This window comes from Copadichromis virginalis, linkage group LG7, assembly GCF_057382275.1.
Source record: "Copadichromis virginalis isolate Kocher_CV1m ecotype Utaka linkage group LG7, C_Virginalis_male_GT1.1, whole genome shotgun sequence".
NCBI lineage: Eukaryota > Metazoa > Chordata > Actinopteri > Cichliformes > Cichlidae > Copadichromis > Copadichromis virginalis.
In genome coordinates, this window is record NC_140624.1 from 10,110,330 (window position 1) to 10,137,286 (window position 26,957).

The window sequence follows — 26,957 nt, forward strand, 5'->3', positions numbered from 1 at the left end:
GCTGCTGATTGGGGAGACAATGCACAAAATCCTGTACTGTACATCCCCTTGACAGTGAGATGAAAATGCACCCTTCTAATAGAGCACTTAAAGTTTGGTTTGCGATCCTTTGTTCTCTTCTTTTTTTATTTGCTTCTTTATTTATTTATTTTTTGCTTGAAATGTGCAATAAACTCCTCAAATCCACAAAGGTGATAAGCCCTCTTCTTGACAGGAGGGAGAAAAAAATAAAGGCAAGTAAAAACAACATGCTACTATTCTTGATGCCTCGGGCTGCTTGCACAATGACCCATTTCAGTCAACAAGCACATAAAGCACATAAAAAAGTAAAGCAAACGGGCTTTGCGCTCGGTAACAAAATACATGAAATATAAACCTGTGTACATGATAAAGAGCAAAAACATAAATTTGTAGGAAAAAGCTAGGAGATTCTGACAAGCTTTGCTTCACAAGCACCCGCTGTCCTCAAAGTGAATCATCAGCTATTAATACATTTGCAAAAAAAGAAAAAAAAAACTGCAGAGAGAGGAAGAAAAAGAAAAGAAAATCTACACCTGAGAGACGCTAATGAGGGAAACAAAGCAGCTGGATTGTCTGGGTTTTATTTCTGCTGTTCTTTTTTTGTGCGTGTCTGCTTAGTCTTTGTTCGTAGTTGCAACAATAAGAAGCGATGGTTCTCCAATGCTAGACTCCCGGCATTGTGATGCATTAATTTACCCTGATAACCCAGCCAGTCTCTGCCCACGGCTGTCTGACTCATCCCTATGGTCCTGCTCCTCAACTCTGTATGTTTGTGCGTCTGTGTGCGTGTGTATGTGTGTGGGAGTATGTGTTTATGGAAATGCCCTCTAGTTGGACCGACTCCCCGTCCCAAGCGGAATGGAGGGGGATTGACTATTTACGTTTCAAGACACCACAAATTACAAAGGGTTGAGTTACAGCATCATCGCAGGCAAAACAGATAAACGATTGTATAGCTAAACAGTACCACCCTGATAGCGTAACTCGATTCGCTGCTCACTGTGTGCTTTCATCTGCGCTTCTACATGTATGCCAGCCTTGCATCTCCTGAGAGTGAGATGAGCAGAATGTGGGGCCTCCCCACCCTTCATCAGGCCAGAACCAATCATAATGACTTCTCCACAGGGAAGCATCCACTTCAATTACCATCTTCTCAGCAGTGTCTGTGTAAGAGAACCCGGGAAACACCATTACATGCTAAGAAAGGTAATGGATCGCCTGTGAGATTGTTTTATATGAGTCACAGTAAAAACTGGGGCATATTTGTGTTTCAGAGAGATTTGGTGCAACGCTAGGACAGGTTGTCCTGGTCAAACTGTGTCGCTCAGCACACATCTGCTCAACCTGTCTGTATGTGTGTGTGTGTGTGTGTGTGCGCGAGAGTGTGCGTGCAAACTGCAAACCTGCTTAGGTGTTGTTCCGTAATATTATTGTTCAAAGCGTTGGCACCAAAGCACTGCAGTCAGGCTGTCTTTCTAGCCTTAGGAACACAGAAGATAAATGTGGCCTTTAATAAAATCTTTGTCCAAGTGCAGTCCACAAATACACTGCTATTATCCAGCCATCTATGTCTTAACAGAATTACAATATATCATTCCAATGGGCCAATCAGCAGTCTATTAGCAGGGCAAAAACACATTTGAATGTGGTGCTAGATGTGCAATATGCCTCAGAGAAAAGCATTCAAAGCTTCTGAATTATTCACCCGAGTGTGCTGGAAGCCCTGAGCGTGTGCTGGGCCAGCTGACATCCGAATCTGAACCATGACGGAAATTGAAGGATGAATGATAATGGCTCATCGGTTTGATCCGTCTGCACATAAAATGGGATCGAGTTTATGATAATTTTGTTGTTGTTTTTATTAAATTTATTTATTTAATTCTGTTTGAATGATCCTGCTGCCAAAGACTAATGTGGCAAGTAAATGAGATACATCTGATTGCAGAAACTGACTATATTACTATACTTTTCAAACTTCTTTTTCAAAAGAAATTTGAATAATCTCTTTCAAAAAAAGAAGTTTCTCCGTTCTTGTAAATATTTTCCACTCAGTAAATCGTACAAGACCCCCATAAATAAAAACAAATTGATTCTGCTATCAAATATTAGTATAACCAAACTCTGATATTGCTTATTTCTCTCAGCTGTTGTTGCCCAAAAGCTATCAAAACACAACAATGAGCCATTGCTGCACTGGGGGACATAGTTTTTTTTTCTTTTGTTCCATTAACATGAATAGGGACTGTAGTTTATTTTGAGTCAATCCCCTGATTCTGCAACTGCAAATAGCCCCGCACAAGGCATTATTTACTTCTTCTTCTTTTTGTCCAGCTTTTAAATATTTATATCTCCAGTAGTAACAAATGGGCTTGGGGCTGCAGGATGCAGACAGTGTAGAGAAAGACGGACTCAAATAACAATGAGAGATCGACTGACACATGCTGGTTTTGTTCTTCTTGCAGGATTTTTTTTTTTGTTAATAAGAAAGATACTTAAGTCACATCTCAATCAATATCGAGATCAAAATATTTCAGATTAAAGGACAATTGATTGCTTGGGAGCAAACGGGAGAGTGAGTGACGAGGTGCAAACAGAAAGGGGAAAGAGGTCAGCTCGCACTAGCTGAACAATTTTGTCACCGGTCAGAGAACTGGTCAGAGAACACACCCATTACATAACAGAATACTCTCACATAATACACTCAGTCAATAGCCAATGTTTGAATCAACACATCTGCAGCAGTGCAGTCAAAAGAGAATAGTTTGCTAATAAAGAGGCTTTTTGTATGCATGTACTGTAGACACGCATGTTGCATAATTCCGTAGCAAAACTCTCATTGTGACAAGGAAGCGCTTGGTATCGGTACGTCACAGTGTTTGTGCTCCTGGCGGAGTGAATGCTCTCAGAGACCACAGGCCCTTTGTGACCAAATAGCTCTCCCAAAGATATAAACCAGTACTTTATGGCTGCTGGAAGCAGAGGAGACGATGGAGACGAAAACAAAAAAAAAAAGCAGAGCAGTGCATTACAGCTGTGATGGAAGCAAACCCATCCAGCTGAGGTCTTTCTCCTTTGGAAGAAACCGGGGGATGGGGGAGACGAGAAGAGATGTAGGACTAAGGAAGAGTAGGAGATGGAAGGATTAGTACCGCCTGCAGGCTGTATCATAGATGTGATGTTGGAAGAGATGATTGGGAGGTGTTTGTGGGGTGCACAAGGAGGAGATTCAATTAAACTACACAGGGATTGAATGCATTTTTAATCACGCTGCCTCAGTTGCTGATGTGACAGTCAGCCTTTGTGCTAGATTGCGAGGCATCCTCTGCAAGAGGAGTTGCCATGCCTCCCTGTCTGTGTGTCTTCTCCTCTCCTCATAGCTCAGCAGCACAATGCACAACAGCTCTGGCGTGAGATGATATGATGCCAGAAACCAGTATTTCATAGCAACAAGAAAAAAATCCAATCAGCAGATACAGATCACATTACTGGTTCATTAAATTTCAAAGGAGCACACATGTGTGAGCTTATTTTAACAGTGTTGAATTAAAAAAAAAACAACAACTTTGCTGACCCGAAATATCCAGCTTCCTGCGAGCGAATGTGGCAACAAAATAGTGACCTCCTTTTCTAGTAGTAAAAGAGGCTGTGAAGGAAGTTCATTGCCTCGGATCCTCTCAGCTTCCCTAAATCATTCATATGTGCAGCTGTGCTAATGAAAATAGCAGTGAGCCCTTGAATATAGCTGCGCACTTCACTGCTGCTCTAAGCCAGTGAGCAGCATAGATAGGGCTCTGGAGGTCTTTTTCTAGCAGAGGATGGAGAACTGCTGTCATTATTCTAATGATCCTTAATTTTCCTATAACGATCCTGGTCTCTGAGCTTAACTGTCCTAATTCACACATACACACAGTCAGACTTATTGAATACACACTTTACAACAAGGACGACTATATACAATATCACAGGCCTGATCCATAACACCATCTACTGCTGGTAAGTCTTCCAATATAAGTCCTTAATTCCCCCTTCCCTTACTTGATGGTTCACTGAAATAGGCTTCTGCGTAGCTCACGTCTGCATGTTGTGAGTGTTTGTGTATGCATGCATTGCCATATGCGCATACGTCTAGCCAGCAGTCTGGAATGTGTGCACACGATTTGAAAATTTCTCATTTAAGTATGCAAAGTGGCCAGATAACCCTCTGTTTTCCACCCTCTTCCAGCAATTAGAGAAATAAATAAAAAAGCGTTCTAATTAGGATGTTGAGAGGAAATGTAGAGGAAGGAAGCATTTTCCTTACTCCAATTTTTCCGTCCCACATGCGGTGCATGAATAATCCAAATGTTGCTCTGGCCATAAACAGTAATCTTTATTGCCATGGTCATAAATCATCCTTTGGATATACAGAAAGAAAATGACCAAATCTCCAAAGTAGTTTGATGGATCCGCGCATGCAAAAAAAAAATCCCAGCATATTTCAGTGACACTGAAGCCCTGTGGCAGCGGATTGAATGCTGATAGTGCTCACTGAATATATATCTCAGGGAAGACAGATTACAGTTCCTTGAACAGATGCCTGTGCCTGTAAACAATGTTAAAGGGAAACAGCAGCTTAACGACCAAACTCATTACAGCAGCCGGCAGATCAAAGCAACCAGGGATTCTGATGTCACATTTACAAAGTGTGTCTGTCTGTGTGTGTGTGCTGAGGTAGACCATGTAAGCTGCATGTGTTTTTGTATCTAAATGTCTGTGTGGGATGCAGTTCTAGCAGCCCAAAATGCTTTAGCAACCACAGGGATCTGAGTAATCTACCTCTATCCAAGCGTCACAAGCGACAGAAACACGCCTATCACATCCATCAGACTTTCCATCTATTTCTCATTCCTCTTTCATCCCCCATTTCTTCATTCTCGATTCCCAATTCCTTTACTTGGAGATTTCGTTCATTGCTAATCAAAAGATTTATAGCTATCGAGAGATAAATATGAAGGATGCAGACCACAGAAAGTAAGCCCACTGCCTACATTTAATACTTTCGAGTTGGTTGGACAAAAGCTCCTCATACGCTGAGTTAAAATTTCCAAAGTTTTAAGTCCCTGGGCTAACCTTATGTTGACTCACATATTAGGCCAAGCAGTTCAGGTTATATTCCTGGTCAGCCAATTTATTCCATAATTCTCCCTAAGCAGAGAATTTGATGGTTAATAAGCATGTGTTTTCAGCACCAATTAAGAACAGAGCATCTGGAATGTTGCATGAACATATGTCAGCCCCCATCTCCAGCTGAAATTATGCGCTGGAGAGGTCACCCATATAAAACACAGAGAAGATGGGTATATTAAAGCATTTTTTAAAGAGATGTTAAAACAATGTTGAGCAAGAGAAACTGTGGAGAAACTTACGAAAACGTCCATAAGCATGTGTTCCAAGGTCACCTCTAAGTCCTCGAGTCGTGCAGAAAGAGTCATCGTTCAACTGATCAACAACCACGGCAACAAAAAAAGAAGTAATTTTTCTACTAAGTACTTAAGAAAAATTCTCTTTCTCTCTTTTATTCAGTTCGCTCATGGGATTAATTCTCATAAATAACTTAAAGAAAGTAATAAAGCCATATCAGCTATATAATATCCAATTCTTCCAAGGAGTTGTGCCAGTAACAGTCCAACTTAACTTTTCAACAATTCACTTTTATTCTCCATCCACTGCAAGATTCCCAAATGGCCAGCTGTAACAAACAAGACTATCTCCAGCAAGTTTGGCTCCCAAATCTCCTCTTCACATCTAAGTTATGATCCATGAGAGAAATGAAGACACTGACAACTCCCTGGCAGAGGGAGGGCAGAGGGTGGTCTCACTGTTCTTGCTAGGATGCATAGAGGAGGCGTACGGCTTGATGGGAGAACTGACACTCAGAGAGGCAACTATTTTGTGACAAAGTCATATGTCTGACTTTTTTAATATCGCTCTAACATTTTCCAAGTTGTTTGAGTTATCTCTACCCTCTTTTCACATTTCTCTCTCCCCTTCTTGTTCTCGGCGCCTTTTCAGGTCTCTGTCCACAGTGGGCGTCTTTGTGCGGAGGGAGAGCCTGGGGCAGCTGATGCACAGTTCTGGGTGCTCTTGGCTGGGGTCATCCTCTCTCACACTGGGCCTCTCATCAATGGGCCTTTGTGGTAGCCTCATTAAGGGTTGGCCTTGGATGCTGAGGCTCTCATAGACACACAAGGGGGAAAACAAGAGCGATATGGCCTGGATCTATGACTGGAAGCTTATGTAACAGTTGCAGCAGGGGTGGGGCGGGGGTGGGGGTGGGGGGTGGGGGTTGTAGAAGGCAGGGTATGTGGGGGAGACTGGAGGCGGGAGGGGGAGAATAAGGGTGCATAGCCGAGGGGGCAGTAATTCAGTAAGAGGGGAAGGAGAGCAGAAGCGAGGGGAAGCGGGGAGACAGAGGATGTTGGTGGGACACTCCTTGGAGAGTGGTTGCTTCTGTTTTTCTGGCGGGAGCCGGTGGAATGTACCCCCCACCACCACTATTCTGTGTTCATTAACAAGAAAGAGAAAAAACAGAAAGGCCGGATCAGACTGAAATGAGTTTAGCTGGGCCGGACCAACAAACAGGATGTGAGTGCACAGAGGAAGACTTTCTGCATTTACTATCAGAATTCAGGCTACAACAGGAAGCTGCAGAAGATCATAGTAACAACACAAAAGTCCGGAAATAAGCCAAAGGACTAATTAAGCAACCAGTTTCAGACATAATAATTAATTAATGTCCCTGCTTTGTTTAAGCTGATGGTCACATCCATCATCGTCTCCATCTTTTGACTCCACAATTAACCGTTTTCTAACTGCTCCAATTACTTCATCTCTCACTGGGTGTCACAGACATCCCTCTAAAAAATTTTTTCGAGCCAGTCCTCCTCGTCCTGCCCTATTTTCCTAATCCATGCACTCCCAGAATGCCAATGGCCTATGCTCTCTAAACTCTCTTGGGTGTGAGGTCATCATGAACTCATGAACTCATCAGTCCTCACATTCAACTCTGCAGTCCAGAGGACTGGGGTGCAACTCACAGTTTTGCACTGTGATTTGATGTTGTTACGTCCCTGCAAATGAAGTCTAGGGGAAGGGGTGGGGAACAGTAACAAATAGGGCTGGGAAAGAATGAAAAGGAAACCAGAGAGAGGTTTAGCATAAACACACATATAAGGACACATTCAGACCCCATAATACACACAACTGGGTGTTAAAGAGTGCACATCCATCAGTCCTTTGTTGCCCTCAGGAGGCCATCCCGCCTTCCTGAAGCTCCTAATGCTGACTGCTGTGAATATGTAACACCCATAATAACTTAGAAATATCACTCTAATTTTCATCTGCATGCTGCATGAATTATAAATATCCGCTAGCGTGGTGAAGATTGATAGTATATGACCATTAAGACTTGCGAGGCAGGCAGCTCATGGAGTCCGAATGCCAAGAGGAGTGTAGAGATAGCGGCAGGTAGCCTAGCCTAGCATTTATAATTAGAGAAGAGCTTAACCCCCAACTGAGAGACAACGCAGGACAGCATGTCCCGGTGTGACTCCTTCTTGGCACGAGCAGGGTTAAAACCCAGATTTCTCTGTATAATCTAGACTGTGTGTCTAAGGGAACATAAATGAAGACAGTGGAATGAATCCTCTGTGCAATGTTTTTACGACAGGTGACTCACAGAGAGCTGAATATCTCCTCACCTCTTTGGATAAACCAATTATGTTCCCTCATGCACAACTGCAAACTCACAGGCACTAATAAATGTGCATACTCGAACATATTGGCATGCGACTGACAAAGGTTTAATGTAAGACTGCTTTGCGTCGATTATCATATGCACAGATACACAAAGACTACCATATGTATTCATATACATATATATAAAAGTAGAATTAAATACTAGCTACTTCAACAAGCATATTGAACTATATTTAACCGTTATATGCTTTGTCACCCCCTTTAGCTAAAAAGCTGCAGTGTATGCTGTACTTTAATATGAATCAAGCTGGAACAGTGAGATGTTTATTATTTTTTGCAACCATAAGTTTCCTCCTGAAAGCTGACCGTCCCACTAATCCCATAATCAGAAAGAGCACCAGAGTGGCAGCAGTTCAGATTGTGCATCACAAAATGGGCCTTTAACAAGACTCTCTGATTCTTCTTCACACTCAAAGCTCCGAGGACAGTTTTTCTCTTTAAATCTAATTTTAGGCGAGAGTACAGAGCGTGCGCCTGTGTGAGCCTGATTGATCATGATGTCCACCTGGTGTGCAAAATAGGGATATGTGCTAATCAAACTCCTGGCAGCCTTCCAAGTCAGTTGAGGTTTGTATACATACAAGCATTCAAAAATAGTAGGGCCACCTATTCCAGACATGTTGATAAAGCCTCTTAAGCACCTGTCTCCACCTAACTGTCGAAAGAGTTTACTGCCAGCTTTAACATTGGACGGGAAGGCATTTAAGTCCAAGCACTGCACTTTACAAGCTCGCATGCCTGTTGTGGTGACCGCATATGGTTTGACTGGCCAGTTAAATGTCATTGCGTGATGCGTTTTCTCTCTGATTAAAGCTCTAGCAGAAATTTTTACATGATGCAAATGTTTTTGTCTTTTTATCTTTGCTGACAGTTTGTCTCTTTTTCTCTGGGTTATAAACGACAGGCAGCGCAGATGCAAAGGATTCTGCTAAATCATTCACTTCATCGCTGTTAGTAATGAGAATTTTGCTGTGTCATTCCGCAACCCAAATCTGTCATTCCACAATGCAGGGAATGGCTCTGTGTCTGTCTGTGAGACTGTGTGCATTTGTGTGTGTGTGTGTGTGTGTTTGCAGCATTTCTAGAAATACCTGTGAAGAGTGAGGCAGGTGCACGCTACTATCTTATGTCATTCTGCAGTGAAAGTCACCTTGGATTTTAAAGGGACCCATTCACACTCAGACCGCAGAAAATATCCTTTGAAAGATCTGAGGAGAAAATGAAAAGAACTTCTGATATGCGAGGGGATCAGAAGCCATTCACAAGAATAATACGCACCTTACACCTTTTCTCCCTTGGTTGGAGCCGCTGTCTTGCTTGTTCTATACACAAGCCACTCGCCACAGAGTATGTGTGTGTCTTGGATGCACTGAGCAGACAGAATGCGACAGAGGCATATTTTAGGGCCTGGTTGTATGAAGGCACTGGATTGAGTCATGCTCCAGGATTTTCTGCCCCAGTAAACTTAGCCCACTTTACCCAGTGCCGAGGAGATTCACAGCCTCCGCTATGCAGGGAAACAAACAGGGATAGACGTATTCAACCACACCATAAGAAAACACTGTTTCCTTGATTTAACAATTAACACTCAGTTTAAAAATATGCACGCTCGTCTGCCTGCAACTCTGCCCAACTTTTTATGAATTACTCTAGCATGCAAGCAGCACACTCACATCAACTTAGGATCAAGACATGCACGTGAGGCGCTCTCCCCCCAAACTCGGCACACACACAGTTGGGAATCTGATTTGTAGCAGTGTGAGCGTTAAATGTTTGATGATGCGGCTACATATTTAATCTTTACAGATCATGGTGGGAAATGGGTTATACACGATTGTACTCCCAACGGAAAACATTGGGTTACTGAGGGGGGAAAAAGAGGCAAACATGGTTTTAAGCTTTTAATATGTTTCTGTGACATCTTAATTGCTATTTCTAAATTTGGAGACATTCAGTTTAGACATTAATAAGCAAATCTGCAGTTTAAGTAAACATCAGTGTTGAATGCCAGGCATTTTTCAACTCGAAGTTATTTTAATGTTTTGAATTGCTTTGGCAACAGAGATTACTGCTGAAACCCCATAAACTAATGTAAGTGTTCCTGTATTGCTCACACCCATGCCACACAGTTCTCATTCTTTAGACCTTTGGCTCGGCCATATTTGTCTACATGCAGGATGCAGCTGTGCTTATAACTCTCGTAAACCTCTCAGCCCGTCGTAACTACACAACTCTCCTCCTTTATAGACATTAAATCATTATGATCCCTCAGGCACGCGGGCCACAAATTAACGAAGCATGTGCATAAACAAATACAAAGTACAAAGAGGATGCACCTGTAAACCCCCCCCCCCCTCCCCCCACACTCATACTTGCATTTCCTCATGCTTCTAATGAGCTAACATGAACTAGTCATGCTATAACCCTCAACACACACGCATGCTTTCTCCCAGGAGGGCAGTAACCCAAGCCAGACGGTGCCAGCTCCACCTCTTGCTGCAGGCATGGGACTAAGCTGCTTGTTACTGTACAGATGGGCCCCACACCTCTGACAGGTGCTCCGGCTCAGCTTCTACCACGCAAACCAATGGCAAATGCATTGCCAAATGACTCAGGCTTTGTCTTTTTTAACGTGCAGAGGAGGAAGGGAAGGAGAGCCCCCCCGGGGTACAGCAAAAGAAAGACGTAATTTGAGGAGATCATCTCCACCTCCTGACATTACTCGAGGCCATCCTTCTCATCATTGCGAAGGGAAAATGTCGAACAACATGGCAGCTTGTGTTTATGGTTTTATTCGCTGTATCAGAACTGATAGTCAGCTATTACTCGCCTTATCTTTTAGCAAACACTTCACCTTATTTGTGTTTCTCTGCTGTGCAGAACGAATGGATGGGATGAAAGAAGAATCCAGAAAGACACTGGGTTTATAGAGAGAGGCAGCCTGATGCCACCTGGGGCCATAGCCAGACAAACCAGTCACCTCCCACCCTCCTCTGTCTTTGTCCTTGCTACACCTCCTCATCTGCACCCCAGTCAAAGAAAAGATGTGCTGTGACAGACAGTGCTTGATCACTCCTGGGTCTGTCCAAGCCAGGGTCACGTCCCATGATATTTACCACATATTTACATTCAGAGCCAACTATTGCCATGGGAACAGAGGTGCTATGCAAACTATGAAAGGGAAAGGAAGGAATAAAATGGTATAAGCTGACCACATGAAACATTAAGGACTGGAGGGAGACGAGAGAAAGTCTGCTGGGAGGGAACATGGGGGGCAAATCCCACGTAATTGCCCCTCTAGCAGACAGCAGGGGTAATAGGATGGCCACTCAGTCACTGACACAGCTCATAATTATTAATCAAGCTCAGCATTTAACATATGCTCCCCTCCCTTTCAATCCTCACTCACTGGCGCCCCATCATTTTCCTCTCTTGATTTCACTTATTCTTTCATTGCTCTTCTTTCCACTCACTGTCTCTCGTGAACAGCAGGAGATACAGGATGAGGTCACTGATTATATACCTCACTGTTCTTCAGTCAACACACACAGATGATCTCCTGTTCTGAACCTGGGTACTCCACAACCACTGCGTTGCTGAGAAAATTGTGATGACAATGATGAAAGGAAATGCGGTGTACAGTTTTGCTCTTATCTGAACCAAACAGCCAGCGCTCATACACAGCAGAGCAGCAGACCACTGCCGATTAGAGCAGAGGGTCTCTGCTTATTGGCCCCATACATCAGAAAGGACACAATGAACAGCTGACAGCTGCAATCTAAAGCAACATCAGGAGTTTTTTTCTTTCTCTCGCCTTCTTGATGCTTACCGATGTGAAGAGGAACTTCAAACCTTCATATCCAAGAACGAAGTACAAAAATAACTTCAGGGCCCATCGGGACTGCTCTTCCTCAGGTGGACTTTCAAGTGCTGAGCTTGTTATTCAGAGGAGCCTTGGGAAAGATTAGGAATCCCATCGCACAGCACACTCTGGTGGTAAGAGGGTGGAATGCACTGCATACGTGAAAGTAGTGTAAATGGTGAATAAATGAAGACAAACAGCTCATGTGAATGTAATTAAAGCATATCGGGGGGAAAATACACTTGAAAAAAGGCACAGCAGATAAAAGCTGATCTAGAGATCCACAACAGCAACGTTTCTACAGGGCGGTTACCACTGAACTCACCTGGCAGCTCTAAGAAACAACAAACATTTGCTCTCAAGAACTTTTTTATGTTTTAGGTATTTGTACTGCACCATTATTTCTAAGCTGCTCAATTCAATGCCAATGTACATAATAATACCCAACATCCACCTGCACCCATTTTAGAAACCTGTTAGACGACATTTCATGTAAGATTGATGGTGTACTGAATAAAAGAAGTTGGACTCGTCTTCATGATCTGCTTTTTACTTTTGTGTGTTATTAGACACTTCCTTGGTTTTGTTCAACCTCTGCACAAGTGCTGACATGCATTTTGAGCATTATGCATGTCCTGTGTTTAACAAAAAGTTACTGGGAGGTTAATGGTTAGCAACGATATTTATTAGTATTTACCAGAATTAGTGCATCAACCTTTGCCGGTGCGTGTGTCTGCGTGCGTGTCTTAAATGTTATTCTGTAATTGCAAGAAAATTAAAGTAGAAGGGTTAAATCCAGATGTTTTCCATATAAAATATATATATCTACATTAACTTGTGCCGTTTTATAACTACATATATTAATTTAAATCACTTGAAAAAAACACACACACAAAAAGATGTACATGCAAACAAAGCACACAGCAAATAACACCAGCTGCTGCTGAAAACCAGACACATCCGCATACAAACACCTCAAGACGTTTATTAATGGCCTTAACTGCAATGGCAGATGCTCACATCTGTTCAGAAGAAAATGCACATCCGTGTATGTGCAGACACAAATACACTCAGGGGTGAGTTATAAATCTGACACACGTCACCTTTAATTGCTCTAACAAGCCATAATGAGAGCATCAGAGGTCAGAGAGACACTTAGGATGATGTAAATATTCCTAGGAGGATGGATGAGCATCAATCTGGCAATGCTGATTTCATATTTTGGTTTAATTCAGCGTAATGGCAGCTGTCTACACAGGGGAGAAGAGAGGTAATAGGATACCTGGCAAACACTGCACAGAGTCCACAGATTGAAAAGGATTGGTGGAAAGAATAGAAATGTAAAATAAAACACCCAGCATTTAGATCGCTTATGCAATAAGCAGTAAAATGCATGCTTTTTATTTAAGGGAACTCAAAGGTTTTATGTCTTAGTCCTAACTGAGAATTGTCAAGGTGTCTTAAAGAACCCCCTACCCCCTCCAAGTCCAGTCTTTGACTATAAGCAGATTCTTTCCCCTCCTTTATCCTGCCAACGTTACATCTTTTCTTCTTTTTCTCCATTCATCCTCCTATCTATCAGTTTTTCTAAGCAGTCCTGAACCCACCCCTCCCAGCCCCACTGCTAGGAAACTGACAAGCCAACATCAATTAAGCTGTCTAGTGGCACCGCATGGGTCCATATGTCTGGGGCTGTACACATAGATGTTATGGAGCATGCAAATTGACCAGTGTGCATGCGTGTGTTTGGGGATGTGCACATTTTGAGTCTACAATGCATCTGTATGCAAAAGCGCTCAATGTCTTTGTCTCCTTGAGCAGCCATGTACATAAATCATGAATTAGCCATTAGCGCACTAGAGCGTAAAAACCGCAAATGTAAAACTGTTAAATGCTGTTTGATTAAAGACATTTGGGAAAAAAACAAGAAGGAAGCCTCACTAAACCTAAAAGGAAACAATTGAACTTAAAATTCTACTAGAAATCTTCATAAAGTGCAAAACTGTATTTTGGTCAACAGACCTAAATACTGTTTTATGGTACCTGAATTTGAAAAAGACAATGTTTGTTTCGTTGTTGTTTTTTGTATTAGTGTTTATCATCCTTTTTTCTTCTTCTTTTTTAAAAAAAAATTCGTACGGGCACATTTGGTGTGCTCTGTAGTTTTTGTTGATGTTAACACGCATCGAGTCGAGTGGGTTCAGTTTCTTCTTTTTATCTGCTAGAAAAAAATTCACCATGAGGAAGTATGCTAAATGGATACCCAAGCAAACAGCCATCAGCACAGCAATAAAATCCTTTGCAGCTTCACATTTGCTGCTTTGACAATTAAGCTTATCCAGGTTAGAAGCCAGAAACTCCACAGCCACAGGCTGAAATTGAGACTCGTGGTGGTGGTGGTGGTGGTGGAGTGATTGCAACTTTCTAATAAAGCTGGAATTCCTCAGTGCATGCGAATGGGTCAGAATGGTGCAACTGTGATTTATTTATTTCTTAACACCATTACAAATACAAATAAGTATGCCTCTTTTCTCTCTCTACCGCTCACCTCAGGGCAGTTATATGGTCAGCCAATCAAATCTGAGTAGACCTGCTAGTAACCGCTGCAAGCTTACTCTCTTCATCTATAAAAGGTCACAGTTCAGAGCCCAGGGGAAGACATATAGGGTGGCTTAAAGTATGGGTGTAATGGGCTAGAAATGGTGAGTCTATGATGGTGCAGAGGGGAAAAATGACAGAGTAAATGGTGGAAGAAGTGCTTAAGTGTGGATGACTAGAGGAGATAAGAAAATGATTTATGGTTTCAGGGGAAAAAAAAAAAGAAAACTCTTATTTCCTGGGTAAGAGTATGCATGAGTATTTGTGTATTTATAAAATTCATCTGTGCAACATAGCTGAACAGATAGGGTGATGTATGATACCTCTTAGAGCCAGTGTCACCCACTGTAGGAATTCTGACACTACTAATCCTCTGTAGGTTCATTAGAGATACTTGTGTGGTTGAGCAGTGGTGATTACATTCTAATACAGGAAATATAGCATTACATTTGCCATTTGGATTGTCTAAAGGCTTACGGCAGTGCAGTCAATGTCTCTTGAGACGCTATTCTATATAAGTACATAGATAGAGTCAATATCTAATAATGGGACTGCTGCAGGCTTTTTTATTTTAAAAGATAGGGTTTAAACACTGACAGAAATAAATGCACCACGCTATAGCGAAATTATCTTTACGACGGTTCTCGTGTTATGTGCTCTACCTATCTATGTGAAGACTAATTCTGCCCTCCCATCTTTCAATTGCTTTCTGTGAAATTATTTTAAAACGCCTCAAGACTAATGACAGCCAATGAAGTGGAAAATCTGCACCCCGCGTTTCCATGACAACATCAAGTGCTTGGTTTGCTTCTCCAGTTGTTCAATTGCGCCCTGATTGATCTCATCGTTTGGAACTCTTCAAGGGGACAAGAGCCCATTTGACATGCTTGACACCAAAGGGTACGCTCAAATGCACACACATTTACACGACCAGAGGTGGTGCATGGCCGCTGGGCTGCGTCTTCAAAAATGGGGAAAGAGACGTTCAGCAGAGAGGAAACGCTTCAAACAGGGAACTGTGGGAGGAGGACTCTCTCAACATGGCATCCCGCCGATCTAATCTTACTCTGCAGAGCAAGAGTTGAGCCTCTTTTTATCTTAATCTGCCTCTCTGCATGTCATCAGTGCACTGGTGTTGCAGGTGGGTTTGTGAATTTTTGTGAATTAACAGACGCTAATAAGGATAATATATAGCTAATAAAGTTCATATATATTATATATATATATTATCGGAGCACTAGGTGCGGTGACTTCCAAATTAGGCGAGTGGCTCCAGCAGATCCCAGGAACAACATCGGAGATCTCTGTCCAGAAGAGCACAGTCCTAGGAACAACTAAGATACTGCGCAGGACCCTCAAGCTCCCAGGCCTCTGGTAGAGGACCTGAGCTTGAAGGATTGACCACCCGTAGGGGCGAGTGGGGAATATATATAATAATATCAACAATAATCTTTAAAGTATTATCACCATATACAGATGTGTGAGGCAAAGCATATACAATATCATATGCGCCTTATACAACTATCAGAGCTGTTGTGTACCTTTTGTCCAAATGGGACAACGTTTCAGTACAGGAATAACACAGCAAGTAGTTGCACTCTAACATTACCTGTGATTGTATTCTACATCATTCAACATTGTAAAATGACATTTAAGAACATTAAAATGCACAAACATAACAATAGAAATGTGGCTGAAGAGGTGTGCCATTTATACACAGTCCCATGATATCATAGGGCAGCAGCGCAGCTGTTTGTACTTCAGCAAAAAACTATAATCACAACATAAAATCCAATGCAGCCCATAACGGAGATTTCCCTTGACAGTGCATTTATTAGGCTAAGATGATGACAGCTGGGAGATGTGGCTCTACATTCAGTGTACATGTAACTGTGTGTGTGTTTGAGTATGTGTGTTCATGTGTGTGTCTGTGCCTCAGAACCCCAGCATGTGTGTTTGTTTGCATTTGCCCCATGTGGTTTCAGCAACCAGACATCCCTCTGCTGCGTACTTTGGCCTTTAAATGCTGCCAGCTAACCTGCTGTTCATTGTGAGAGAGAGGGAGAGAGAGAGAGAGGACTGAGCAGGCTGCCAAATGCAGCCCCACCTTTTGCTGCAAATCTGAAGCCCACCATCCTGGCCTTTCACTCGTAATTATATTAATCCAGACAGCGAGGTCGGCTTCAGGCATGCACGTATGGAGAACACAACAATTTGGGATTTTTTTTTTTTTGGGGGGGGGGGGGGGGGGGTGCAGTGCATCCTCAGGGAGGGAGGTGTGTGGATGTGTGTGTGTTATTTAAACTGGACTAAGTGCATGTTTGCAGAAGAGTGTGTGTGCATGTGCAAGCCCATGGCCATTTTTCTAATGGCACCATCTGTCATGGGCATCTGGACAAACACACACACACACACACACACACACACACACACACACATTAGGGCTGAAGGATTCAGGGAAATATCAAATTCTGATTTTCTTCAATGCTATTGCAGTCCTTTTTGGATTTTTAGTAAAATGGTGCACGTCTGTATTCACCATGTGACCACATTTGTTACTTTTTGGATTTTTGAGACATTGCGATGAGATCCTATGAAAACATTAATTGCTCTGCATTTTAATGCAAGCATGATAAAAAAACAAATGTTTTTTAATTATCAAAGAGCATACGCTCACACACACACGCACAAATTCTCATGTGAAGAAATACAACCAGTTGAGGAAAGAGCCTGGAGATGAGAGAGGCAGTGACATAGTGCTGAAAGAGAAAGCGAACTAAACAACACGAGTGAGAGAGGAAGAGCAGAGGAGTCTCTCTGGTTAGACTGACAGAGCATTGACAGGGTTAATCTCTAGATAACTACTCCTCATTGATCCACTAACATACAGGAGGAGCTGATTGGAGAGAGGATACACAAGACACACACCCGCACATTTACGCCGTACTGTGTGCACAAAGCGTGCCCTATAAAAGCACACACGGTCTCCAGAGAAAGATTTCTATGAAGTTTGAGCTCCTTGTTCTACTGACCTATGTGCATATATTAGACACAAGAAGGGGAAACCTACAGGGAACTCTATTTTTCTTTTTAGGAGTCTGTGAGCGCATCTTTCGGGTTTGCAAGGGCCAACAGAATCTGGATGTACCCTCAAGTCTCTCGTTTACAAAAAAACAAAAAAAACAAGAAGAGGACAGTGCGCAGAGTTAAGATAAAGTTTGGAAATTAAGTGCAGTGAGATATTTGTCCTGACTAAAATAAACTGCAACTGTAAGAGCACATTGAAAGACACAGAGAAAATATAATAGCAAGGGGTACATGTGAGCAAAGTTTATGGACTAGCTACTAACAAACTAGCTACTTTTTTTCAGATTCCCCTCAGGATTACTTTGCTTACTGCATCCTGTATGCAATGTGTGTGTGTGTGTGTGTGCGTGTTGACCTGTTTTTCTGCTGTATGTAACTATGCACAGGCAACACAGACGCACAGCTCACTGATGCTTATTTTCATTTTCCTGCATCAGTGGCCTTTACTGTCATCCAAATAAAGAAAGAGAGTGCACATGGAAAAAAACTTGCTGGATTGAAGTAGAGAGAACAGGAGCTTTGGGGAGATATGACTACAGCTCTTCTAAAGGCCACTCGATAGCTGACACGGCCCTCTCAGCACAATTTCCCCATTTTAGTGAGCTGAGGATTAGGAATAGTGGAGCTTTTACAGGCTATAGCTGGTTCAATCTCTTAGTAGGTGTTGAACATCTTTTTGCACACCCTTGGAGTAAGATTCAGAAAGAATGAACTATTTAGTGGCTAAAATGGTCCTAAATGGGATAGCATTTTTTCTTTTCAGTTTCTTTTATTTACTTCAGGTGCAGTATTTGCTGTGAGAGTAGATGGCTCCACTTCTGTTGAGAAACAACACAGCATTACGCTGCTTCTGAAAACAAATATCTGGGATTTATTACCTTCCGTACTGTTCCTGAAAGCCACAAATCAAAACTCCTGCTTTCACTACATACGCCCTTTTATCTCAGAGGATGAGAGTAAGTGTATTAAGATGAGATTATGCAGCATAAACTTTGACAGACTCCTGCACTGGTTCATCACGCTGTGATTCATAAATCCACTGAAAGTGACTTTGATGCCAAAACAGAGATACCCACATCAACTGTGGGGCATGTGAAGCTCAATGTGGCTGATGAAGATAAATGCAAAAAGTCATTTAGTTATTGAAAATGATTCCAACAGCTCTGTGGCAAATCTGTCCAGGGTGGCAGACAGCACAGATATAGCAGACTTGATTCGGCGCCATATCTCTGAAGCCAAGTCTATCTCCAAACAGCCCGCTAACACTCCCCTTTGGATTAAAGCACGGGCCGATCTGCAAATACCAATTACATCGCTCGCATTAACTGCCAAATACACGACAAGGGGCAGACAGACAGGCAGACGGACAGGTGGGCAGACAAAAAGGATGGAGAAGCAAGAAAGATCTGGCTTAAAACACCAGAAGAATTTGGGCGAATCCAAATGCACATGGGAAAAGAAAAAAAGGGTCAAAACTCCCACTGAAAAGAAGAGAAGGAGTGTGAGTTGTAAAGGCGAGAGAGGGAAGGTGAGCAGACGGGGGTACTCATGTGTGACAATCCCATCAGGTCATCCCAGTGTCTCAAACCTTTCAGCATCTTCGCACATCGAAGCTTGTGTGTATGAACTATACCTGCAGGTTACAACAGAAATAAACAGCCTATTAAAATGTATGCAAATTCTCACATGTATGGGAATTTATTTTATGCTGCACGGGTCGGTACCAGTGGTGATAAAATGAGTGCTGCTAAATCATCTTTGTCCTCCCAGGAAGGGGGAAGCAGGTAAAATAGTAACAGAGGGTCCAGCTAATAAGTTATTTATTTCCTGCGCCTGATTTAGTGTTGGATTAATGGCTGCTGAGAAACTTCTATAAAATCATTCCCATCTCCTGCAAAAATAATGCAGTAATGCTTTTATAAACATCAATATATACTGTATGTATTTAGTAACACAAACTGCCATCCAGAAGAAGCAGCAGGGTCAAAACGTACAAGGAATGACACCTCTCAGTCTCGATTACTGTCCTCACATTGGTGCTGAATAAACTCCCTGGTACTGTACGTTCTAAAGTAACACACAATCGCTAACACAGACAGACACATATAATTTACTTCTCTCACAAGCCTTTTCTGTGTGCTTCAGGCTCAATCACTGTCCAACAGATGCTGAGTACAGGGTACAGCCTATAGTCAACTATGCCGGACAGGGACATGAGCAACTAATACAAAAGGTCATGTTTAACGGGAACAATAGTGAAAGGCCACTTTCAGATATTCATCCAATTCACTGCACGGCTCCTCCCTTGCACCTCTTTCTGTGCTCCTTCTCTACCATAAATCAAAAGGCCAGTGGTTTGTGCTGAATGGAGATGGGCACCACTTTGAAAACACTGAGTCATTCTTTCAAAGCAATCCCTTGTTAATCTGTTCACACACACACACACACACACACACACACACACACACACACACACACACACACACACACACACACACACACACACACGCACACAGACTGCATGCAAGCTGAAACTAAATTTCAGGTTTAACATTTTTACCTACACACCAAACTGAGACGTGCGCCTCCCACTCTCTCCCTGCATCCTGCCTACAATTTCTGATTTATTTCAGCAATCATGCAGCTTTTAGGGCACGCCATCTCACTCTATGCTATTCTGGTGATGGATTCCTGTGGAAGAAACAGCGTGTGGGATGCTCTGCAATCCCCATGGTGACTTACCCGCGTCCTCATTGGAGACAGCAGTCCCTCCATAGTTGATGAGGTTGGTTCCAGTGGGCTCGGGCCCCTCTCGATTGTGTCACCGTATTATTCCAGTCCGCAAATAGATCCTGTTAGAAACGCTGTCTCATCCTCAGAGCGAACATCTCTTCTACAACACTGCTCCCTACCCACCCAGAGAGCCCAGCGCTCTGACAGGCTCACAGAGAGAGCCAGTGTCTGTATGTGTGTGAGTGCAAGCATATAGACACACACACACACACACACAGAGGGAGGCAGCAGGAGAGAGGGCAGTGCCAAACTCCCAGTGCTTCTCCTCCTTCCGCCAACCTGTCAGTTGGTGTGGATCTTCCCGTACAAAACAGTGTGGCTTTAACGTGCAATGTCCACGGAAGGTTGCCCTCTCTTTCTGTCTCTCTCTAACTCTCTCCCTTTCTCCTTGGCTTTCGTTCTCCCCCTCTCTCTCCCTCTCCCGCTCTCTCTCTCTCTGCCTGTCCTCTTCTCTCTCCCTCTCCCTCAGTGCCTCCAGCTACATTTGTTCCCTTCAATGTGGCAAATGATTGCAGGTTTTTTTCTCGCTCTCTCTCTATGGCACAGCTCTCCTGGCAGTGCTCGCCCTCTGCTTGCACTCTGATCTCTCTGTCCGCCTGTTTTGCTACCTTGGACATCCCCCCCCCCATCTCCCATAATGCCCTTTTGTCGATCTTCCTGCTGACTGTCAACTCTGTGTTCCCGCCCAAGCTGGGGGGGTGGGTCAGACAAAATGTACATTTGTAGTACGTGTAAAAAAAAAAGGATTAAAAAAAGAGAGAGAGAAAAGAAAGCGACAAGAGGGCACTCCTGGGTCTCCTATTGTCCCTACAGACAATAGTGGCTCTTAATCGCCTAGCAACCTGATCAGCCTCTTTTCTCTTAACAGACAAGGCATGAGTCACTCTCTAGACACACAAGTACACACACAAACCCTGTCCCTCCTTTCCTGGCATGCCCACGCTTACACAGCTACACCTGCACCAAAGCCCACAGTATATATTCATAGCATGTGACAGGTCATCCGGTATATTGTGTTACAGCAGCGCTTTGGTGCTGTGATGTTAGATTCTTAGATTCAGTCTGTTGTTGCTCTATTACAGCATTACAGCGTTATTCCCCGTTATAAATGGATGAAAATGTGAACAAATCATCACCTCTGCTCTGAGTTGCATCTCGCCGTTGCCATGGCAACAATGTCCGTTAGGGTGGGCGCACGCAGAGGCGGTGGGATAATTCTAAATAAATAAATAAATACATGGAATAAATAAATAGATAAGTAAATCACTCCTGTGCCTGCTGTCTTTCCTCAGTCACAGCAGCTGGATCAAACTATGCACTTAGAAGACATCAGTGGTTCAAATGGCTGCCCGCTGACTTCAACAAGCCTTTATACCTGGAATGCAATTGAAGCACTCTGCCTCTCCTGTTTCTTATCCTTGCTTCTTGTAATTGACCCAGATAGGCCCAAAAAAGAATCAAATTAACTCAGATGATTGCTATATAATTTATCTTTGAGGATTCCTGATTAGCTTTTGTCTACAGCATAACATATCCTTGCCCCTCCACAGTCCTAACCTTTAAATTTACAATGTCCTTCTGATAAAAACAGTAAGAGAACAGTAATAACTTTTTATGTATACCACCATTAACAACAGACTTTGCAAAGTGCTGTAAAAGAAGTGAGGAAAAAGAGGAATCTGCTTGTAAATTAAATAAAGAAAGCCAAACAGAAATCCAACACAAAATGATGAATGGAGAGGCTGTTTAAAATTAACAATAAAATGACACATTATATTATACTGACAAAATGTCAATATTAAAAACTATCAATAAACGAATGAAATGAATAAAAACACGGCAACTGAAAAATCCTAGATAATTAGACAGCCGATTAAGGACCATAAAAAATTAAAAGTAAAGTACATTTTTTAAATGAAAGCAAAAGTATTCAAATTGCCCTAAGAGTATTTAAATTGACCTAAAGGACATCACTGATGTTGTGAGCGTTATCTCCTCAGGCAGGCTGTTCCAAAGCTGAGGAGCCCTGATGGCAAAATCAGTCATCTTTACATTTAAGCCCTGAGCACCTCAAATTAAAAGGCTGTGAACTGGTTCATACGGGCACATCGGCATTTTTGACCCAAATCTGCTTTAAAATTGGTCAGTAAAATCCCAGAATCAATTCTGAAACACACAGAGGGCCAACAGAGAAAAGCCAAGGAAAAGCGTGTTAAACAAATGGTTCTAAACACTCTTAATGTGTGCTGAAGTGGAGATAAGAGGAATAATTCCATTTATTACGTCTAACTTTAACACATCAGGCTGCGCAAAAAGCATCCACTGCTCTCTTCCGTAACATGATTTGGTCAAAGTGCATCAATATGTGTGTCTTCAGGTACGTTTACATCCCAGCAGCAGTTAATCAATGGCCAAGTGATTGATTTGTGTCGACAAGCTGAAATCCTGCTGTGACCACTACACCATCAGATATCCACTGCACCGATGAAAAAGCAGATAAACTGGAATCTGCTGTCAAAGTTCAGCATTGATCGCAGCCTTGCCTGGACGGCGCAGACATTTAAGCACAGCAATGCATGGACATGATCACCAATGTGGTCCTATTATGTTCATGTATGAACAACAAGCATTGTCAAACTGATTTTATCGTTAATGCAAAGACTGAGGTTGCACAAGAGTCTTCTCTGGACTACGCCATCACAAACATGAATGTATGCTTAATAAAAGCACTGCTCGGGGATCCATAAGGTTGAAATTTATGCAATATTTACAGCCACTGAGCTACTAACCATCTAATTAAAAAGGGATAGCATTCAAAGTCATGAATTTCATTAATGACGCATATATAAACAAAAGATTTCCCTCGGGAAAACACTCCTCGGTTCACTTAACATAAGACAATTTACTACTTCACACGGAACATCGCCATGACACCACGCGACCGTATCGCTGCACGTGCTAACAAATTCACACGCCTCAGTGACATGAAACAGACACAGATGAATAAACATAAACAGACAGTGCAGACACACACTGTATCAATCCCTAGTTCTGTAAAACACCAGCTTATTGATGAGGTGAAAATTGTCAGGCGCCACAGAGGTCTCTATAGGGAGGCAAAGAGAGGAGCTCAAATTGCATTAATAAGATGACCTCTGACCTCACAGCAGGCTCTTAAATGTAAGTTTATACATAAATCTAGAGCGCATTTGCGCCTGAAAATTATTTTATTTTCACAGCAAATTTTCACAGTTTCTGTTTCTCTTTATTAAATATATATTACTACTCTGGCTAAATAAAACATTTTTTTTGAGGGGACAAACATAAAAATTCATCGAGGCATAAGGTCGAAGTGCTATTTTTTTTTTTAACCAGACTATATGTGCTGTCATACCCATATATCACCATCACACATTACTGCTGACAGTGAATGTTAACCTGTCAGCAAATCCTACACACACACACACACACCTCGTCATCCCACTCACTATTACACCTCTACAGGACATAAAGAATAGAATGGGTGGAATATAGGGGGTGATAAACATCGCAATCACAGGACAATACTACACAGGGTATTGCACATTTCAATAATGCACACTTTCCTTAAACCCATCCCCACTGCCTCCATCCTTTCCCCATCCCCCTTCATCTACTCTCCTCTCCTCCACTTCACTCCTCTCCCCGTCGCCCCAGCTGAACCCCAAAATTAATCCCTGGTGACTTTTTCCATCACTCTGATGTGAGCAGACACACTTTGGTCCGAGTGTGCAGCTTTATTGTTCTGGCGCCTCTAGGTTCTCGCACGCTTGCTTTTTTATATTCTTCTGCGTTTAACCCTCGTTGTAAATTTCACACTTTCCAGTACAGACAACAGCATTTCCACTGAGTGAACATATGAGGGTCACATCATGGACAAATGTGAAAATGGTGTGTAATTTTCTTCTGGCTGTTTGTGTTTCTATTGAGAGCTGCAATTACACTGCAAAAAGCAGACGGCCAATCGGCTGAGGTAATTAGAGACTGTAACTTCATGGGGAAACAAAGGAATTAATTGCAATGATTACCAATTAAACTACATCAAAACAAAGAAAAGAAAAAAGAAAAAGAAAGCATAAACGAGGTTTGGTTTTTTTTATTGAGTTTTTTTCCTTGTAGAGGCTCTCCAACTCATGCTTCAACCTGATGTCTTTTTTGTCGTTTAATCTGTTGTTCCATCTGCCACTCTGGACGTTTCAGTGCTCTTCTGATAAATTAGCCAGACACCACTTTTTTAGTTTGATTATTTAGTTTGATTTTTTAAAATATCCAATAGTGGAAATTCAACCAGGGAATATCTGCAGAACTACAGCACTGTGCAAAGGTGACTTGAGTCACCTTTCACAAAGTGCAGCACTTTATTGAGACCCGCAGTGTGTATTTAATATGAACACCTTTATTATGCAATATAATAATAATAATAATAATGGATACTTTATTGATCCCCATGGGGAAATTACTTGTTTTTCTCTGCATTTGACCCATTCACTCAGTGAAGCAGTGGGCAGCCCACTAAGCAGGCGCCCGGGGAGCAGTGTGTAGGGACGGTACCTTGCTCAGGGGTACCTCAGGGTAGCCGTTAAGTGGATTCGAACCGCCGACCTTCCGATCATGGGGCGACCACTTTACCTACTGAGCTATCCCTGCCTAAGCCTAAACTCTCTTAGGTAACCTCATTTATTTAAGTAGTCTTCAGGAATAGTTCTCCAGGCTTCTTGAAGGACATTCAGAGCTCTTCTTTGGACGTTGGCTGCTTATTGCTCTGTTCCCTGATGGCATGACAGCACTTCTTCAGTAATGTTGAAGTCCGGGCTCTGAAAAGGCCAATCTATGAATGATAGCGTTTCATTGTCTCGGTGTGTGTTTTCATCAAGGTATGCTTCTACTGCATCAACATATAATCTAACGTTCACTGCCATGCTTTAAAATGAACCCAATGCCAATCAGACACTTTCTAGAAGGTATTTCATGGTAGCACATAATCAGATACTTTTCCGCAAGTGCAGCAAAAACACTTTTCTGCATTCACAATGCCATCCGTTTTGATAAGATCCACTACCTGTACCTTTTATACCTGTTTCTTTTCCTTAAGAATTGCTTTTTGACAGCCACCCTTCCACTGAGACCATTTGCGATGAGACTTAAGCAAACAGTAGATGAATTAACTGAAGCTTTAGCTGTATCTCTCAGCTCAACTACCAGGTCTTTACTGGATTTCTGCCTATTTCTTGAGAATGTGGCTTTTAGATACCGTTAATCTGCTGCAGAGAGCTTTTTACACAGGACACTTCTTCTTTTGTCCTCAAATTGTCCATTTACCTCATATTTTTTAAATACACACTGCACAGCAAGCAGCTTTCAGCTAATAGCTCTTTTGGAATTATCTTGTTGGTGCAAAAATACTACTTTATATCTGTTTTTATGTATTCAGTGGGAACAGATTTTTGCATCAGGCTGCTAGGAATGAAGTGCCTGAAGATTCCATTTAAAATAGTCTTTTCTCTGCTATGTGTAGACACAACACAGTTTCATCTCTTTGGTTAGATGCCTTTTATATACTTGCGAGATTCATAGGTCAGTGTTAAGTGACTCAGCAAACAAAGATCACAATACTGTGAAAATGGTCAGGTCTGAGGACTGGACTAAATTAAATAAATATTAAAAAAAACAAAACAGCCAGTGGCCAGGAAAAAACTTTGCAAGACCTTCAGAGAAGAAAACTATTGCTCAAGACCACTTTAAAAGATTACAAGAAAGTCTGGCTGCTTGGAAGAAAACAAGATATAAGAAATGAAGGATGAGCCAAGACTTTTGCATAGTAGGATATATCAAAACCTATCTGGTACAGCAAGCCAGGTGACTACACTAAACAAGAGACTGGCAGCCCCATGGCAGAATGGGACAACAAAACAGAGAGAAACAGTGGAAGGAAAGAAAAAAGGAGTCATATTTATCATTATTCACTGTGTGTCCGGGCATCTGGCTGACAACAGAAGACCCTATAAGTCAATGTGTGACCCTGTCACACAACAACAGCTAAATCAATGCCAAAAGAGAGTAAGCTGCTGCTGACTCTCATAAGGTGGACAGGGACTTCTTGTCTACACAGACTAACAGAATCGGCTCAGTAGGGAGTTGGAGAGATAAGATGTGTCCCTGTTAACAATCACTGTCAATACTGTGGGAGGTCTGATGGAAAAACTGGCAGACTGGGACCCGCTGCTCCAGGTTTTCACATGTTGGGTGTAAATTTCAGTCAACAGCTTCTATGCTTGATAATCCTAGGATAGAAAAATCAGTATCATCCCTTGAATTTTACCCTTCCACTCTTATTTCTGCCTCCACATTAAGCCTCAAAAGAGGCAAAAAAGCAATCTCGTAAATTAATATTGACAAATCTATGTGGTATGTGTCTGAGGGATTAAAATAGTAAACCAATGAAGTGTTGATTACTGCATTAATCTACTAACCACATAATCATCATTAAATATTTAAACTGTTCACTCTTGGTAAACGTTTGGTGTAAAAGGATTAGTCCAGGAATTATTTAAGCATTGAAATAGAGTAAAATCATCACAAAACACACGCACTCATACACACTTTACATCTGAGAACTGAGGCGTTAGTCTCTGCTTTCAACAAGATGTTAGTGCAATTGGTTTTTGCTATTTAGAGTCACCAGTCATGGCCAAGGTTGAGATTTACTGTTATATATTGGGGTGTGCCAAGGGTTCTGGCCATGTTTAAGAGCGCCAGGTTG

At 42.2% G+C, this 26,957-nt stretch overlaps 1 protein-coding gene across 3 annotated transcripts in view; it reads right to left on the reverse strand.

Moving 5' to 3' along the window:
• Positions 1–26,957, reverse strand: part of frmd4a (FERM domain containing 4A) — a 99,240-nt gene that overhangs the window by 58,924 nt on the left and 13,359 nt on the right. Inside the window, exon 1 of one of the 3 annotated variants that reach the window (XM_085461629.1) lies at positions 20,108–20,566. The exons of 1 other annotated variant lie outside the window; for it this stretch is intronic. In XM_085461629.1, coding sequence (XP_085317755.1) covers positions 20,108–20,140 — 33 coding nt within the window. In that variant the 5' untranslated portion in view covers positions 20,141–20,566. Of the gene's footprint in view, positions 1–5,426; positions 6,032–20,107; positions 20,567–26,957 lie in introns of those variants that run through there. One more of the 3 variants, XM_085461626.1, reaches the window with a different exon arrangement.